General features: G+C 44.1%; 1 protein-coding gene across 4 annotated transcripts in view; it reads left to right on the top strand.

Moving 5' to 3' along the window:
* Nucleotides 1–16,812, top strand: part of dennd1b (DENN/MADD domain containing 1B) — a 103,536-nt gene that overhangs the window by 24,881 nt on the left and 61,843 nt on the right. For all 4 annotated transcript variants that reach the window (XM_047342782.1, XM_035177454.2, XM_035177456.2 and 1 more), the window contains exon 4: nt 15,943–15,992. In XM_047342782.1, the coding sequence (XP_047198738.1) occupies nt 15,943–15,992 (50 nt within the window). The remainder of the gene's footprint in view (nt 1–15,942; nt 15,993–16,812) is intronic.

Below are 16,812 nucleotides of genomic sequence, written 5' to 3' on the forward strand. Positions count from 1 at the left end.
AATCACAAGAAGGTTTTTTTTTTCATTTTTTGCAAATGGAGCAGACAGATGGAAATCTGTCCGTTTCCTCTCAGATCTCATCCCAAAGTTGTGGAAAAACACAGTAGGCAGAACGCACGCACGCACACACACACACACACATACACGCACACACACACACACACACACATACACAGAAAATGATTCTGCCAGTTAATCCTAGCTAACCACAGTGTGTTGCATATAAGGCCCACTTCTCTGTAGAGAACAGAAGATAATATGATAAACACTCAGCAAGTTCCACAAACGGACAGAAGACCATTTGAAAACTAAGAGACTGTGAGAAACTCTGCAACATTTAAAAATGTGAAGTTACTTCACTCTTTCTTAAAATTTGCCGCACCTCTTCGTCCAAGAGTATTACAGAAACTTATTTTAATGCTTAGAGCCTCCAACAATACATTATTTATTTGTTTATTTAATGTTTTTGTTGTCATTTAAGTTCATGTATTGTCTTTCTGTTCTATTTAATTAGTTTTGGTCTTTGTCAGGACATTTCATCATCACACTTGTTAGCACACTTTGGAATTATGGAGTTCTGCCATTTAGCTAAATCATCAACGACCATTTGTGAGCTGTGGACAGTGATATGTTATAAAGGTGATGGGTCTCCGCTTCAAAAGATGAAGTTCACATTCAATGTAAAAGGGCCATTTGGAACCAACCCTCTGTATATGGGGCACCAGCCCTACCAGGTGAGCTAACGGGTGTCATACACATAGGCACTAACAAGAGTCATCTCAATTACTAAGTGATATGTGCTGATATCTCCCTGAGATGTGATATCTGGAAAAAGATCATTTTTGTTTTTAATCCAGGGATTCGTGCTAGAGACAGTGTGGATCAACACTGGTTTAAAGTGGCCACACATTATGTTATTGTCCATATATTTTAGCTTTTTGGAAAACAATTGACATTTAATGTCAGTCATAGAGAGTTCTTGTGTATTTTTCTGCTTATTCATGCATTTCTAAGCAATCAATCATGTGGCTGTAGTGAAATACATAAAACCGTGCAGAAAGAGCTTCAGTTAATGTTCAACCTTCAGAATGAGAATTTACATCATTGGCTTGCATTAGTTTACTCAGAATTGTGTGGGGGGAAAAACATTGAATGACAGGCAGCTCTGCAGAATAAACCACTCTTTACAACTGCGGTTAGCAGAAAAGCATCTCAGATTGCCCAACATCACACATCCTGGGGGTAGATGCGGGACAACATGAGAAGACTTCTACCCCTGTCAGCCAAGAGCAGAAACCTGAGGCTACAGTAGACAGCCACCCACCAAAATTGGTCAGTTCAGGACCTCGTCTGATGAATCAGGGTTTCTGCTGAGGCTGCAAATGATAGTGTTAGAATTTGGCATCAACAGCATGAATCCATGGACCCAACCAGCCATTTGTCAATGGTCCTGGGTGGCTGCAGCAGTGTGTGGGATGTTTTCTTGGGCCTTAATACCAATCAATCATCAATTTACCATCTTCTAATCACCACTTCCAGCCTGATAATGCACCATTTCTTGCACATTCCTTTCTTACAGTTTAGAAGCAGCTTTCCTCCCTCTGTACAGTTGTATATCGTACATGCACTCACATGCATACAAAAAGAGATAATGTTGTTTTGCTTCCTTGTTATGGTTCATTCTGTTGAAACCTCTTATAGCTCCTAATCTTTCCCCTATTTTTCACTCTCCTCTTGTTTATTTCTTTCTCCACTTTCATGCCAATTTTTCTATTTTTAACCTACCCTCCATCTCCTCAATACCCTTTCTATCACTTACTCCCTGCATGTTTATCAACCTTCTTGTTTCCAAAAGCCTCATTTACAATTTCCCCTCACAAGCCAATGTTGCAGGAAATAGCAGGAACCTTTTGATATTCCTGCTGCATTGAATTGACCATATAACATGTAGCTGTTTTTCATTTATGCCAAGGCTACAGTAGCTATGATTTGATCCTAAAAGGAAATATCTTTGCTTTGATACACATGCATTGCTATGTATAATCAATTTGTCATATTAGATGCATTCCAGGACTCATGTTGTGAAAGAAATGTAGTAATGTACTGTTCGCTTTTATTGTTTTTGAGCAGTTTTCTCAGTTTTGTGACTCTGTACATTGACTACCATGCATTTTTTTATTCAACTTTGAAACTGTCCAAAAAATCCCTGTTCACGTCTACTCAAAACCTCACTGTGTCATCGGTGGGACAGAAAGTGAGGTAGGGACAAAGAAAAAGAGAAGCAGACAGTCTCTGGAGGCTTCAACCTTTGTGAAGCCTCGTGTGGCTCTGACGCCATGCTCCATCAGGACAGGCTGCCTGACATGTTGTGATTGGTGGCCACAGCTCTGTAGACTGGCCCTGGGTAGGGGATGTATTGAGGGGACTCTTTGGAGGAGAGGTCAGGTGGGCGGCTGAGGGGCCCCGTGGTCTGAGGGATGGAGCTGGGGGACATGATTGGTGGATTTCAGCCCTGAGGGAGCTAAGTGTTGACCTTGGGGAGAGAAGTAAAAAGTGGGTAAGAGTGTTGGTGGACAAGTCAGTAGCAAGGGGCCAGAGATGCGAACTTGAAGACAATGACATGTGGCCGTATTGAGACCTTATAGGGAGTGGTATAGACATGTTGTTTAGGAGAAGAGGCAGACGCAAGGGGAAGCAAACGAGGAATGGGAAGTGGTGAGGTTTAAAAAGAGATGTATGACATAAAGTGTGACAGTTAAGGTGAAAGGAGGTGAAAAAGTCATGATATCGATGGGCTAGGTATGTAGGAAGATGAAGGGAAGGTGAGAGATGTGTTGAATTACAAAACAGGAAAGAAATTGTGAAAAAAAATGGAGGACCGCAAAAAGTGAGTGGGTAAGTTTGGCAGTGATGAGACTCAGAAGTGTGAAAGTTTGAGGGTTTCGATGTTGTGTTTTTCAGAAATCCAAAAATGAACACCTTCTTTACGGGAAGTGTAAATTTCACGGCCTCAAGGTCTACAAACCCAGCGATGAAGGATTACAAAAATTAACTCATTGTCCTTATTCGAGTCACTTCTGCCGCTTTTGACAAAATGACACATTTATGTGTGAAATGCGGGGAATTAGTAAAATAGTAGGTGATATACTCAATGACATACTAATGCAGCACATTGTTAAGTTTATGTAGGCTGAGTGCAGTTGACAGAGGAAGGCAAATCTGTCAGACTACAGGCTTCACAAAGACAAAGCCGTCTTCCCCACCCATCTTCCAAACAGATAGGAGACAGAAAAGTCGTGATGCTGTATGGTGAGCTGTGTGAGTATTTTGTCAGCTCTTTGGCTGCTGCTGCAGCCAGTTATATGAAGCTGTAACAGCAAGGTGTAGGGAACTGAGAGATGAGAAAGATGGAAATTCATGCCTTTTTTGTTTACGTGTGTGGAGAAGTGTAGGCCTGAATGTGTGCGCCTATGTGTGTATTTGTGTATTTTGTGTGTGATGTCTCAGTGTGACACGGGTTCTCGTCTTTCCCCTTCACTGCACCCTGACAGCAGTGTCAAACAAGGCCTCATATGATCTGTGTATGTCTTTGAGAATATGTGTGTGTATGTGTCTGGGTTGATCGTGTTTTTATTCTTCTTTCTAACCCCTTTCACCTCAGATCCCTGGGGTGTTCCAGGGGTCTTGCCTAATGGACAGTCTCGCCCCACTAAGCTGGCCTTTCTCTCGGGCACTGAGCTGGACGCCTAACTAGGGCCCTTTGTTGCTCATGGGTCCTGATTGCGCTGACCTCTGGGCTCTCTTCCTGGGAGAAGAAGGGTGGTGGAGAGAGAGGAGGAGAGCAGGGGAAGTGTTTTTACGCCCCGTTGCTCACATCTCTCCAGTATCGCCCAGTGACTGGTGAAAAGAAGGCAGTGGTGTGTTTTGGCAGCAGTGTAAAGAACTGTTGGCTGCTTGTCTTTCTCAAGCTGCTGGTGGACAGTCATGGATTCAGCTATAGATGCACCCATCCCACAAGTACCTCATCGGATAAGCCAACTGCTCTTTGGTATAAATATGAGCTAAGCTAGTTCCTACCCGGGCAATGAAACATCGGATATGTGCAATTTAATCCGTCCATCCATCCTTATCGGATATTATATATAGCTTATCTTTTAAAGGGTCATGAGGGGAGCTGGAGCCAATGCCAGCTGATATTGGGCGAGAAGTGGGATACACCCTGGACCGGTCGTCAGAGTATTACATGGCCAACATATGAAGACAACCACACTCACATTCACACATTAAGATGGTTTAGGGTCTAACCTTTGGGAGGAAGCCAGACTACCTGGATAATACTCATGCAGACACATGGAGAACAAAGATCCTGGCTGAATCAGGAATCCAAAATGGGAACTCTTGCTGTGAGGCGACGTTGTTAACCATTTTTAAGAGAGATTTATGGGAAAAGCCTTAGCATCCTCAGCATTTGATTGGCAGTCACCAATCAACAATGTGTGAGCTCTTCTAAGACACGATTCCAGAGGCTTACTGACATGTTGCCTCCTCCAATCAGATGACAAATGTGGCCAATCAGTGCGGAGCAGACTTACTAATTCAGAGCGTCTCCTGGTGAAAGTGTGCAGTGTGTGACCCCCTGTCCCCAGTCAGTAAATGACTGCAAGACTCCCAATCACAAGACAGCGAGCCATGTTGAGCTGCACAGTGATCCCATGACTTTGAAAGTTGTGTAGTCTGAACTTGGCATAAGATGGCTAACTGGCGGTCATTCAAAAGATTACAGTTTCTAACATTTCCGAATTGGAGCGCTGGTGCTGGCACAGAGCGGTTGGGATGACCACAAAAAACAATAGATGAAGACAACCCTGCAAGAGAAAAACATTCAAGTTCAACATAAACATACACAGCTTTCATTCAAAGCACTCTTTGATTATCAGAGATTCAAAAAAAAGAAAATAGCTGCTGTTGTGGCCTGTGAAAACATTTTTGAACATTTTGCCTCAGTAAGGGAACAGAGATTTAGAAGAGGGAACAGGGACATGTGGTAAAACATTGTTCCACCTTTTTCTGTTTGGTAATGAAATATTGAATTCAACATCCATTTGTCAGAGCTGTGTTTTGCAATGAACATATGCTGACTGGACTTGTTTAAAGCTGCAGCACATATGCTCCCAAATGTATGTATATTTTATTTGAGAATGATGCCAAACTCTGTCAGTATCATGGCTGCCGTCACAGAGGAAGAAAGAGTGCATCTCCACTTGGAAACAGGTTGTCCCTGTCAGCCAGGCAGCTCATATTTACAGTATCAGATGCCAGACTTACCCGAAACCACACACTCCCTCTGCCAACAGAGCTATCACACCTACTACGATGTGGCTTAATTGGCGTTCGCTACCCCATGCATGGCACGACCAGCAGCCACCAGCCAGCGACAGAGATGGAAGCAATGGCAGAACAAATAGGGTGTTGTGTAAAAGGAGAGAAGGATGGAGAGAGAGAGAGAGGGAGGGGAAGAGGAAAGGAGGAAGAGGAGCGTGCAGCGATGACCTGACCCTCTCTGCAAGATTCCATGTACATCTGTCAATGAGACGTCCACAGCCAAATGTTTAGGAGCCAGTGTTGCCCTGCTGCTCCCCCGCTGAGCGTCAATGTATACATTCTTTGTGCGTGTGTGTGTGTGGTTGCGAGTGAGTGCGTGTGTGTGTGTGTGTGTGTGTGTGTGTGTGATGCCATGTGTTAGAGGCAGGCCCACATCAGGGTTCATACAGTCGAGCTAAGCCCAGTGGGAGCTGAAAGCTTAAAGAAGGAAATCCCCCCCGGCTGCTTCGCACACGCGCACACGCTCGTGCATTCTCTCTCTTGCACTCTCTCACTCACCCCCTCTCTTGCTCTCTCTCACCCCCTCTCCCTCTTCTCCTGGCACTTCATTAATGAAGCCCATGCTTGTATGTTTGGGGCATATGCAGCTCTCTTGGCCCAACACTACAAGTGTGTGTGTGTGTGTGTGTGTGTGTGTGTGTGTGTGTGTGTGTGTGTGTGTGTGTGTGTGTGTGTGTGTGTGTGTGTGTGTGTGTGTGTGTGTGTGTGTGTGTGTGTGTGTGTGTGTGTGTTAGCGAGTGAGACATCTCCCCCTATCACATGGTAATATATTCAGTGGAAGATCTCGGCAGAGGCATAATACTGCCGCTCTCCCCTGTCTGAGCCCATCTGTGATATGTAGAAAGGACATCAGCAGGACAGGGTATTAGCACTGGAATAATGCACACTGTTATTGTTGACGCCACATACTTATTCTCCACGCAATATGCCCCCTCACCCACTAACATAAATACACCCATTGTGGAGAAAGCAGAAAATAAATGAGTGCTATACAATGGATGACATGTGTACTACCCCACTGGAATGTTTTATTGGAGGTGACTCCAACAGCTGATAGATGGAGAACGAGTTTGGCACTGGACATTGGGGGTTAACACAAATTTTTGAATTCATCCTACATGTGCATTAAAGCCAGAAAAGGACGGAAACTTGTGGAAGTTGATTTCCCGGTGATGTTTCCATTGAGGAGGTGGATATAAGGTCTTAAAATGGAAACTTGTGCTGTTGAGTGGTTCACAGGAGGCCCAACGCAGTCTTTATTTTGTCCTTGGTTTTGTCCTCAAGGGTCCAAAAGTACAGATTTGAAAATGACAAGTATTTTCAGCAAGGTTTCTTCTCGCTATAGAGGTGGCACATGCACAAATGAATATAAGAACACGTATGCCTGTCAGGTGTTGTCATGAGCTTGAAGAGGCCCGAATATTAGTCTGCCACCTTCAGCACCTCCTGAAGAACAGCTCAGACTGTTGTCAACCAAAATAACCTCCGTCACCAGAGGAGCTCCGCATCAGAAGGGTCACCGTAACCCGAAACTTGCGTTGGGGATTAAAAAACATCCAGAAAGACAAAACTCCCTATTTCCCTATCTCCCTCTCCTATCAGCCCGGGCACAGTGAGCAAGAATGTGAAAATGTAACGCCCCCGTGTCAATTTAAAAGTGCACCTCATCGGCTCCTATGCCCCTCCACCTCTCCCTATCACCCCCCTCTCCGTCTTCCCACTCTCAAGCAGCTCTGTTGCTTTGGTCCAGCTCTGAAGGCCGTTCTTATTACCGGCACAGAGCGCAGGTCAGAATGGCAAGCCGGCAGCATACTATTAAAGCCTAATGAAAGGAATCTCTGCAGGGTCTGGGGTCTGAAGCGGCCAGAGGAGGCTGTGCCTCTGCCCATTGTTCTTCTGCTTCTCTCCTCACTATTCTGTCGTTTTTTTTTTTTAATATCCCATCTTTAAATCTGACTTCTTTTCTGTCTACCGTCTGTCACTGTCTTTGTCTCTCTCACTCATTTTCTGTCTTTTCCTTTGTCTTGTTCTCTCTCTTACTCTGCATCTGTTTCACTCTACCTGCATTTGAATCAGATGGTGTGTCTCAGATGACGTTTTCACTCCTGTTCATTTGTCAAGCTGCCCATAAAATGTAGCTGTGTGCGTATATAAGTGCACAGTTTAACAAATAACATTTGCTTCTCCTCTGGAAATAAAAAGACTTGTCTCACTATTGCATGTTGCTCATTAAGGCCTTTGAAATAAATAGATGCTCACCTTTTTTCAATATATTGTTCCATTCGACCACTGATGTATGCAAGAATCACATTGATATAAATTGAAGAATAAGAAATGAGGTCACTGATTCCCCTCTCGACAGGAAGGTTTGAGGTTAGTGTCACCTATCAAAGTGTTATCCTACAGTAGAGACAGATATGTCTTGTAATCGAGGAATAAGTTGCCCTGCAGTGGCTCCCTTTTCAAGAAATATATGCAGAAAATGTAGCTTTATCATTTAAGTGAATTGGCCTCATCAAAGTGCAGTGATGTGTGTGTTTTTAACTACAATATGACTCATGCAACACGTTTCAGGGACCAGCATGCCTGCATTTATTTCACAAGGACTGGAAATAATGGCATTGTTTAGGAGCTGGTAAACATTACTGGAAGCAGAAGTTGCTGGTATAGATTGTTTGATACTTTTAAAGCAATGGGTTAATATGCTGTGGTCTATACCATGACAGGAGGATGTAGATGTATATATGGTACTATTTGTTCCTCTCAGCGAAACAGAAACCGCTCATCGCGTAATAGGTTGCAATGCTAACTTTATATTACATTTCACAATGTCAGTGTTTTGATTTTAAAATATCTATTTCGGAACTAAACATTTAAATTCCGCTAGTTTATCATCACCTTTGGTTTTGGTCTAGGTTAATCAAAATATATCGTTCCTCTTCATTGACCTCAGTGCAACATTGACGCTACACCTGAGGATTTTAAACTCCACCAGCGGACAACCACTTCCATCTCTCCTCTGATCCTCTGTCTTTCTGTATTCATTCCTTCACTCTTTCTCTTATTCTTAATATGTTTGCCTCTGTTTTTCTTTCAGTCTCCTGTTCTGTGTCTGTCCCTCTCATGGAAGTATCACTTCCTGTAACCTTTGGGTGTCTGGTGCAGTTTGGAGATTACTGAACAAACAGGAAGTTGTCCGGGAAGTTGTTGATTACAGTATATTAGATCAGGACTAACTCACTCCCTTTTTCTCGTTAAAGTACTGATAATCGTCTCCCGTTCAACAGTTACCATGGTGCCAAAAATAATTTATGTGTCATTTGAGTCTGACTTTTAGTTTTTATCAATTTTGAGCTCAGTTTTAATCCACGAGCCTACGAGCCTACCCAATCAAGGTTTCATACCATCATTCATTTTTATTCTGCATTATTTATTTTATTCCTCTCTCTCTAAAACCAAGGCTCAGCTGTCCTTGTGCCTTTACACATTGCAAATGAATGCATATCCATGCAAATTCTTAAAAAAGAAAGGCTGAGAATTTGAATATTTTGCTTAAAGCTGCACCCAGGTCGACCCTGCCATTCGGCATTTGAAAGCAGTGTGTCTGTTTGAATACTGAGGATCTCTCTTTGTCATGTTCGCCAGAGGGGCTGGGTGAGCGAACCAGCACCGGCAGGATGGGCAGAGATCGGCTGGCTAGCTGCACACAGACAGACTAATTGGAAAAAGGGGGGCTAAAGGGGGGACGAGGGGTGTTGGTAAGGGTGAGGAAAAGGTGGGGTTTGCAGGAAGGGGGGAATCTAAGATGACGACAGGGGGTTTAGGAGGGAGGTGAAAGAGGACGGAGAATGGGGGGATGTAGTGAAGGAGGGAAGGAAGAGAGGAGGTGATGAAGAGGGCACGAGAGCGTGCGGGAGGAAGAGGTGAAGAAAGGGTGAGTGGAGACACTGTGGTTTCCAGCGCTGATGTGTTAGTAGCCCTGCTGACTATGTCATTATACTGTTGAAGCGCTGGCTGGATACCCAGGGTTCCTGCCTGCTGCAAACCGCTGTATCCTCAAACTGTGCTTGGCTCATATGGATGAGAAAGCTCTGCACAAACCAGTTTTCTTGCAGTTACTAAACATTTCGAACAGGAACTGAAACCTCAAAGTATTGAAGCAAAGCTTTGAATCCACCAGAGCAGGCATCTATCGAAGGAAAAAGTCATATAGATGTCTAGTCCTGAGAAGGGATATTATTAATTTGTATATAATGTAAAGTATTTATGTAGTCAGCCACCCAGTGAACCTTTAAGAAATTGCACCATGGTGTCGTCATTATGTTGGATCGCAATAATGATTTAGTGTAACCAAGAGAGTTGTGTGCAGGAACCAGTAGGTGTTTCTGCATTCCTTAAAACATGGAAGGCATGTAGCGTTCACAACGTAAGGTAAAAATAAACCAAATATCTTATCTCAAGATCCATGCACCAGTAATTATTTGAGACATTTAAGCATATCTTGTGGTCTTCCTCTGTAGTTTAAAGATTTAGAAGGGCAGAACATGGACTTTATATACAGATGTTAGACACGTCTCCACTTCCTCTCAAACGCTGCCATCTTGCTCATGTGGAGCAACAGTCTGCGCTGTAGCCATCAGGGTGGATGGAACCAATGTGTCAAGGTCCCATCGATACAAGCACTCACACAAGTACTTTTTTAGTTTGATCCATGTCCCACCCACTAACATGGAGGAGGCAGGGTTTGTTACCTATACTGTAGCCAGCCTCCAGAGGACGATTCAGATGCTTTGGCCTCATTCATGGGGAGCGGCCATGTTGTCCATCTTTATATAGAGTCTATGATGCAGAAGCATTGTGCCCTGGACTCTTTATGTTGCTTGACGGGTAATTTTTTAGACCATGTGGTGTCATCCTCGTTAACTTTTTTCTGCCAAGGTGACTTATCTTACTACAGTTTCATATTTGACCTACATGTTATTAAGTGTGCAGCATTAAACCAATATCTACTTGATAGTAATTTAATTATTGTGACCAATTTTATCCCAAGAATTCCATATTTTGTGTCACGATTATGGGTTTACAGACATTAGCTTTAGATTATTTACATTATGGTCAAGAGGTTGTTCCATTTCGAACAACCAAATTCCTGGTTTGATACCCGAGTCCCCTGATGGGACTATAAATTGTCGTTCAGATGTGTAGCTTACTGTACCATTATAGATGTTTGAATGTGTTTTACTACCTTCCCCAGCTTTTAATTGAATCCCATTCATTTCCATATGGTATTAAAAAAATGTACTTACAAAGACTTAACTCGAGTCGGGTCATTCATTGCAGTGAACATCTTGTCCGCATTATTCAGAATTGTGATATTTTCTGTGGTAATGCAGTGCAGGCCGTTCAAATCAGCCTGCACTTACAACTGCATTACCAGGAAATAATAAATTAACTTTGACAAAAAAAAATAGAAGTGGACACAATGTACACTGTGATGGATTATACAGTGAAAAAGACATTCAGACATATAGCTGACAGCCGACAGTAATGTAAAGTACATGTGAATTGTAGTAATGGCCTAACACATGTATGCAAAAACACGGATAATAGTTCTTTACAAAAATCTGCTTCTAATATTATATATACCAGTGGTGCATTTACAAATTTGCCTGACACCAGCCTCCATTGCTCCTAAAACTACATCCTGTATAAGGGGCTCTTGGGGCCCGGCTGCACTGAACTAGGTTGAGTTACACTGGGTAGCTAGCTAGATTGATCTGGCTGCAGTATCCAGGGGAATATAAAGCAGGGCAGGGGCTTAAAGTCTGAGTCCCCCCAGGGAGGAGTCCTCACTGCATGGGGAGAGGGGCATGAACTGAGCTGCTTACCCCCCCCTCATCCCTCCCTCCTTCTGCCGTTCTGTCCGTCCACTGAATGTCTTCTCCGTCTCTGCCTTCCTTATGACATTCCCTCCTGTCAGTCTCTCAGTCTGCCTCCATCTTTTTCTCCTCCTTGTATTTTATTACTCTCAGCATTAAATTGCCCTTTTACTCCATCCACACTCCTTCCCTCCTTTCATCCACATTTTCTCTACAACACTCCTCTGTCTCTCTCTCTCTCTTTCCTTTATATTTGCAGGCATATGGGAAAGTGAATTTTGCTCATGAAGTTCACACCCAAAATGAAACACCATCAGGGCTGGTGCTGAGTTCAGTATTTAATCTGCCTATAAGGGACACATCTTTTTTTCAAACTGGTTAACATCATTCTGTCCATGCTATGATGTTAAAAGCTGCGTTTTCCCCCCTTTATAGTGATGGTGAGTGGCCAAGAGGGGAGGTGCATGTGTATGTGTGTTCGAAACAGTCAAGCTGAGCCCACACAGTATGATCTATCACGTGTCAAATCCCCCCAGTGCCTGCTGTGTGCCTCAACCACATATAGCTTAACCTGCTACAATTACTTCTAAAAGAATCAGGGTGCAGCAGGAATAAAAGTGAAGTTTAGGCCTGTTTTTTTAAGAGTAGAAAAGCAAGAGTGTTTTCCGCGTGCTGCAAAGTTAGCTGCTTCTCCCTGCTGTACCGTGCTATTCTGCTGGGGCATGGTGCAAAGCTTGACGCTGCTGCTGCTGCTGTGTGCTGTTGTAGTGTTGTGGTGCCGTGATAGCAGGATCGTCCGCTGGGGGAACCCAGAGCGTTCTGTCTCACTGAGTGATACCCCTGTCTCCACTCACGATAAACAGCACGCACAAACTCTCTCACATACACATACACCAGTGTCTGCCAAGCCCAACCTAGCAGCAGATTCCTCCCTCACCCCCAACCCCCCCACAAAGCTGCAAATATATTAGCTGCCTCTTTTTCTTTTGTCTTGAGAAAATGGCAAGCAGGGTGTGTGTATGCATCTGCGTGTGTGGTAGAGGTGGGGTCCTTACTGTACATTGTGGTGGAACACCCCCTTTATGCCATTCCAGTTTAGATATCCCCATGGTATTTGGCCAAGGCATGGAGAGAGGGAAGCGGAAACTGAGCTTCAGATGTGTAAGAGAACCGGTAAAGGCTCATTTATGCTCAACGTTATTTATTTATTTATTTATATATATATATCTCTAGATATGAATCCAGATGGCACCTTCTCTCAGTTCATTTTGTTCATACTTATGCAACATTGCAAACCTCTCCTCAAAAAGTTCCACCTTTTTTAAAAACTGTACAAGCCCTACAAGAGGTACATTTTTACGACATCCTCCACCATCGCCATGTTTGCCGCTGTCACAAACTGGAAGTTCATGGGCAGTTCCATCGTTTGAAATTGATTATTTATTTTAAAGGGAGCATTAATGAGGGAAACAGAAAATAGACTGACAGATGAGTTGCGTATCAGATAAACATGCTCCCTGTTTCTTTGATTTTAACAGAGAGAAGGTGTTGGACCAGAACTAAATTTGAGATCAGTAAAAAGGGTTGATTCATCCAAATTACAAAAAAGTTTCATATTCACTCTTTTACCTCTTTTGGTGCTGTATATATAGTCATGCAGATCGTTTTGGTTTTACCTGAGGTATTTTAATGTTTTGAGATATTAGTCCCTGTGGTCTCTTTGTAAATACAACCACCTTCTGCCAGAGACATAGACCCAATAAAAGTGTTTGACAGTAAAGTCTGTGGATTAGCCAGAGTAACAGAGATTTAAAAAAAAAAAAAACACGTTGCTCATAAAATTTAGTTTTTCAACTCTCTACTAAATTTACTTCTCTTCTGACTCACTTTTGTTGGGATGGAGGCCGAAATAAAAGCCATGACCAGAACACAAAGCTATTTGCATGGCTAGATTGCACCAATTTTTTGGGGGGGGCAGTTTTTTGGTAGTTTCGGTGAACTAACCCACTCCCAGACTGAGAGAGTTCTAGCCATGTTAGCAATGGTTCTTGAGTCAGGTTATGTTTTGGGCTGTGTTTGATCATCAGCAGTTTCCCTTCACAGCTTTTATAGATTTTCAATAGTACATTACATGTAGTGGTTAAATAGCATTGCATCATCAGAAAAGTGTCATCATATTGATCTCAGTAATATTTGAACAGAAATTATTTGACTATCAATCAGATGCTATTGGGCGCACCACATATGGAGGCTTGAGTCCCTCCACAGTGACCGTATGCTCAGTTCTGACCCTGGTTTGCTGCGTGACTTCCTTTCTTTTTCAAATGTGAGAATCTGTTTCAAAAACTGTAAACTGAATATCTGTAGGTTTTGGAAATGTTGCTCCAAAAAAACCGATCAACAGATTATTAAACAATTGCAGCCACAGGATCTGTCCCACAAGCCTCAGCCATTGAGTCTTTTAAATGACTAGAGACAGTAGATTGAAAATGTGAGGCAGATATGTATATGTGGTGCTTAGAATGTAAAAAAAAAAAAAAATATATATATATATATATATACACATACAGAAGAAATCTGTTGTCAGTGACACATTACACACATACAAACACATCACTTCCCATTGGTCCTGTATGAGATCAGAGTCCCTGCAGCCCCTCGGCTGTCACTCAAACACAGATACCTGATGTGGGCGGGGCTGCGACAACTCTCAAATCTGGCAAGTCAAATGTTTTTATTTGTCGGGAAGGCAAGTGCCCGTGTGTGTGTGAGAGCGTGTGTTTGGGTTTGTGTGCCATATGCAGTGCGCCAGGGAGGGCTCGCTGGAACATATTGGTGTGCTTACATGGTGGTTAATAATAGTAGCAAACGCATACAGCGATGGCAGCTCTGATGTGTGTGACAGATTTTACAGCCGCACACGCCGAGACGCAGGCACACACATGTACACACACACACACACACACACACACACACACACACACACACACACACACACACACACACACACACACACACTCCCACAGCAGAGACGGAGACCTCCTCTGCCACCGAGCCCTCCATCTTTGTTGAATTCTCAATTTTATCACAGATCCTCATAAGTAAAAACAACCACTTCCCACCCACCCTGCCTCGCCTCCCCGACCCTCCCATACACCCCATATGTGGCAACGTGCACACACAAACATATAGCCGAGTCAAACTCAGCCACCCACCCACCCACACACACACACAAGCACATATACACAAAACACATACAAATGTACATGTCTAACCACCCTCTCACATTGAAAGCACAAAGTCCTTGAAGCAGGCAGGCACTCACATACTGTACATCACACACTCAAACGCACACACATACATAGGACACACACACACACACACACACACACACACACCCCTGTCGTAGCTCATTGTTGCCTTAGTCTGCTTGTCTGTTCTGATGGTTGTGTTGTGCTTGGGTGGCAGCTTTACGTTTTTGATAAGGAGGGGCAGGGGATTCAGTGACTGCTCCCCACGGCGAGGTCTTAGCAACAGTCGGCAGCAGCAGACACCCAACCTGTCGTCCAGATCAGTCTTTGGGGGAGGCAGTGAGAGAGGGGGAGAGGGGGGGGATAGTGGAGCAGCTCTCTCAGCTTGGTCATCTCCAGTCAGAAAGAAGAGACAGACCTTGGGTTCAGCAGCCAAGCTTGGCAGGCGAACGAAAGAGAAGAGAGGTGGACGGCAGGAGAGGCCAGAGCATAGCAAAAGAGCCACCCAGTCCCCAGGATTAGTCAGTGAGTTTGGCAGAGCCTGGCCAGGACTGAGAGAGAGAGAGAGAGGTAGTAGAGAGACAGACGGCAAAAAGGACCTGGTGCCCGGCGTCTATTCTGAGCCAGAGAGACGAGGAGCGACAGACAGAGCTGGGACCCGGTGCTCGGTGGCTGTGTGGCTGGTCTGGAGTGGCTCACCCATATGGTGCTCCGCTCTGTTCCTGCTCCCTGTCTAAATCCATATGCCGCTGGTGGAAAGGTGTGCCTCTCTCCCCCCCTCCCCTCCCACCTCGCTTGAAGAGCATGCAGACCCTCACCCTCCCCGCACCTTCCCCCCCAACCCACAGGGGAGGTGTTGGGAGGTGAAGCCCTAAAGGCTTGTCCCCCCCCCCGTCGCTCCTACCTCTTAACCCCTCAGAGCTGCTTAGCCCATTGTCACTACAATCTGCCACCATAGCCTTGGTGTTGTGCCCCCCCCACCCCCTTCTCTCTCTCTCTCTCTCTCTCTCTCTCTCTCTCTCTCTCTCTCTCTCTCTCTCTCTTTCCCTCTTTCTTTCTCTCTCTTCCTACATCTTTTCATCTCCTCTTGGCACCCGATAATCGATGAACTTATTAACTGCTAATTATTCAAGCTGTGGATCGAGGATCCCTCCCCACCCTTGAAAACAGGGGAGCCTTTCCACCCTGTTCTACCAAATGAAGTGGTTTATGTTGCCCATTCATTTGGATTAAGTGCATTTAGGCTGCAGTGTTTAGGATGTGAGGACCTTGTCAGATTTTTATCAGCAGCATTTAGCATTAATCCTCATTTTGTCCAGCCAGTTGATAGCACCTACTTAGCAGAAGCCCAAGAGATTTTTAAATGCACGGTTATTATTGGGATATGTGTTTCTCTAAAAGGGTGTGTTCTCTCTGTTCTGGTTTCTCAGGAGGTCCTTCAGACGATACCAAAGTTCTGCTTTCCCTTTGACGTGGAAAGGTACGATTCCTCTCCTTCTCCGCTTCCGTATTTTTTCTGAACTGGGGCTCACTGTCGCCCACACACACACACACACACACACACACACACACACACACACACACACACACACACACACACACACACACACACAGACTCACACACAGACTCACACACAATCCCTCCTCCGACTAACATAAACACACATAAGCATTTTAACATATATAAAAGATGATCTGTGTGTTTTGCATCTCACACTTGTGTTATGAACTGTAACGTTACCGTCATTCGTTGGATCTGTCACATGACTATTTACTGTGACTATCAAACTTTAAAGATGAGTGCGTTCACTATTGCAAGTGGCCTTTCTGGATGTAAACCCGCCCCAAAATGTCCCTTTTATAAATTTATTTTAGAAAAAACAACCCAGCTGTTATGAAAACATCCCCAAATCTTAATGCTGTGCCGTCGAGAACAGATGTTAATGATAACGACGAGTGACCAGCCCACTTGCATATGAGAGCGTGCGTGTGACCGAATCCAGAATATGACGGAGTGGGTTTCTTTCTACATTTTTAGTCTAGTCAGGCCAGCAGCTCTCTGAAAAGTACCGGGCTCATATTTTCAGCACGGAAAATTACATGTTAAAATTCCCATTGTAAAGATGGGGGGGATGGGGGGGTGAAAGGGGAGGAGGTCCATACAGTCTTTTACTGAAGCTGAGCTGCTGCCATCTAGTGGTGCAGGGTTGTACCGAGTTTCTCTGGAATTCACCTTGAGGTTAGAAACGCTTTTTACAGCTTTTCAATACTAGAAATGTGTGACATCAGATTTGGACCCT

The sequence above is a fragment of the Hippoglossus stenolepis genome, chromosome 14 (genome assembly GCF_022539355.2).
Source record: "Hippoglossus stenolepis isolate QCI-W04-F060 chromosome 14, HSTE1.2, whole genome shotgun sequence".
Classification (NCBI taxonomy): Eukaryota; Metazoa; Chordata; class Actinopteri; order Pleuronectiformes; family Pleuronectidae; genus Hippoglossus; species Hippoglossus stenolepis.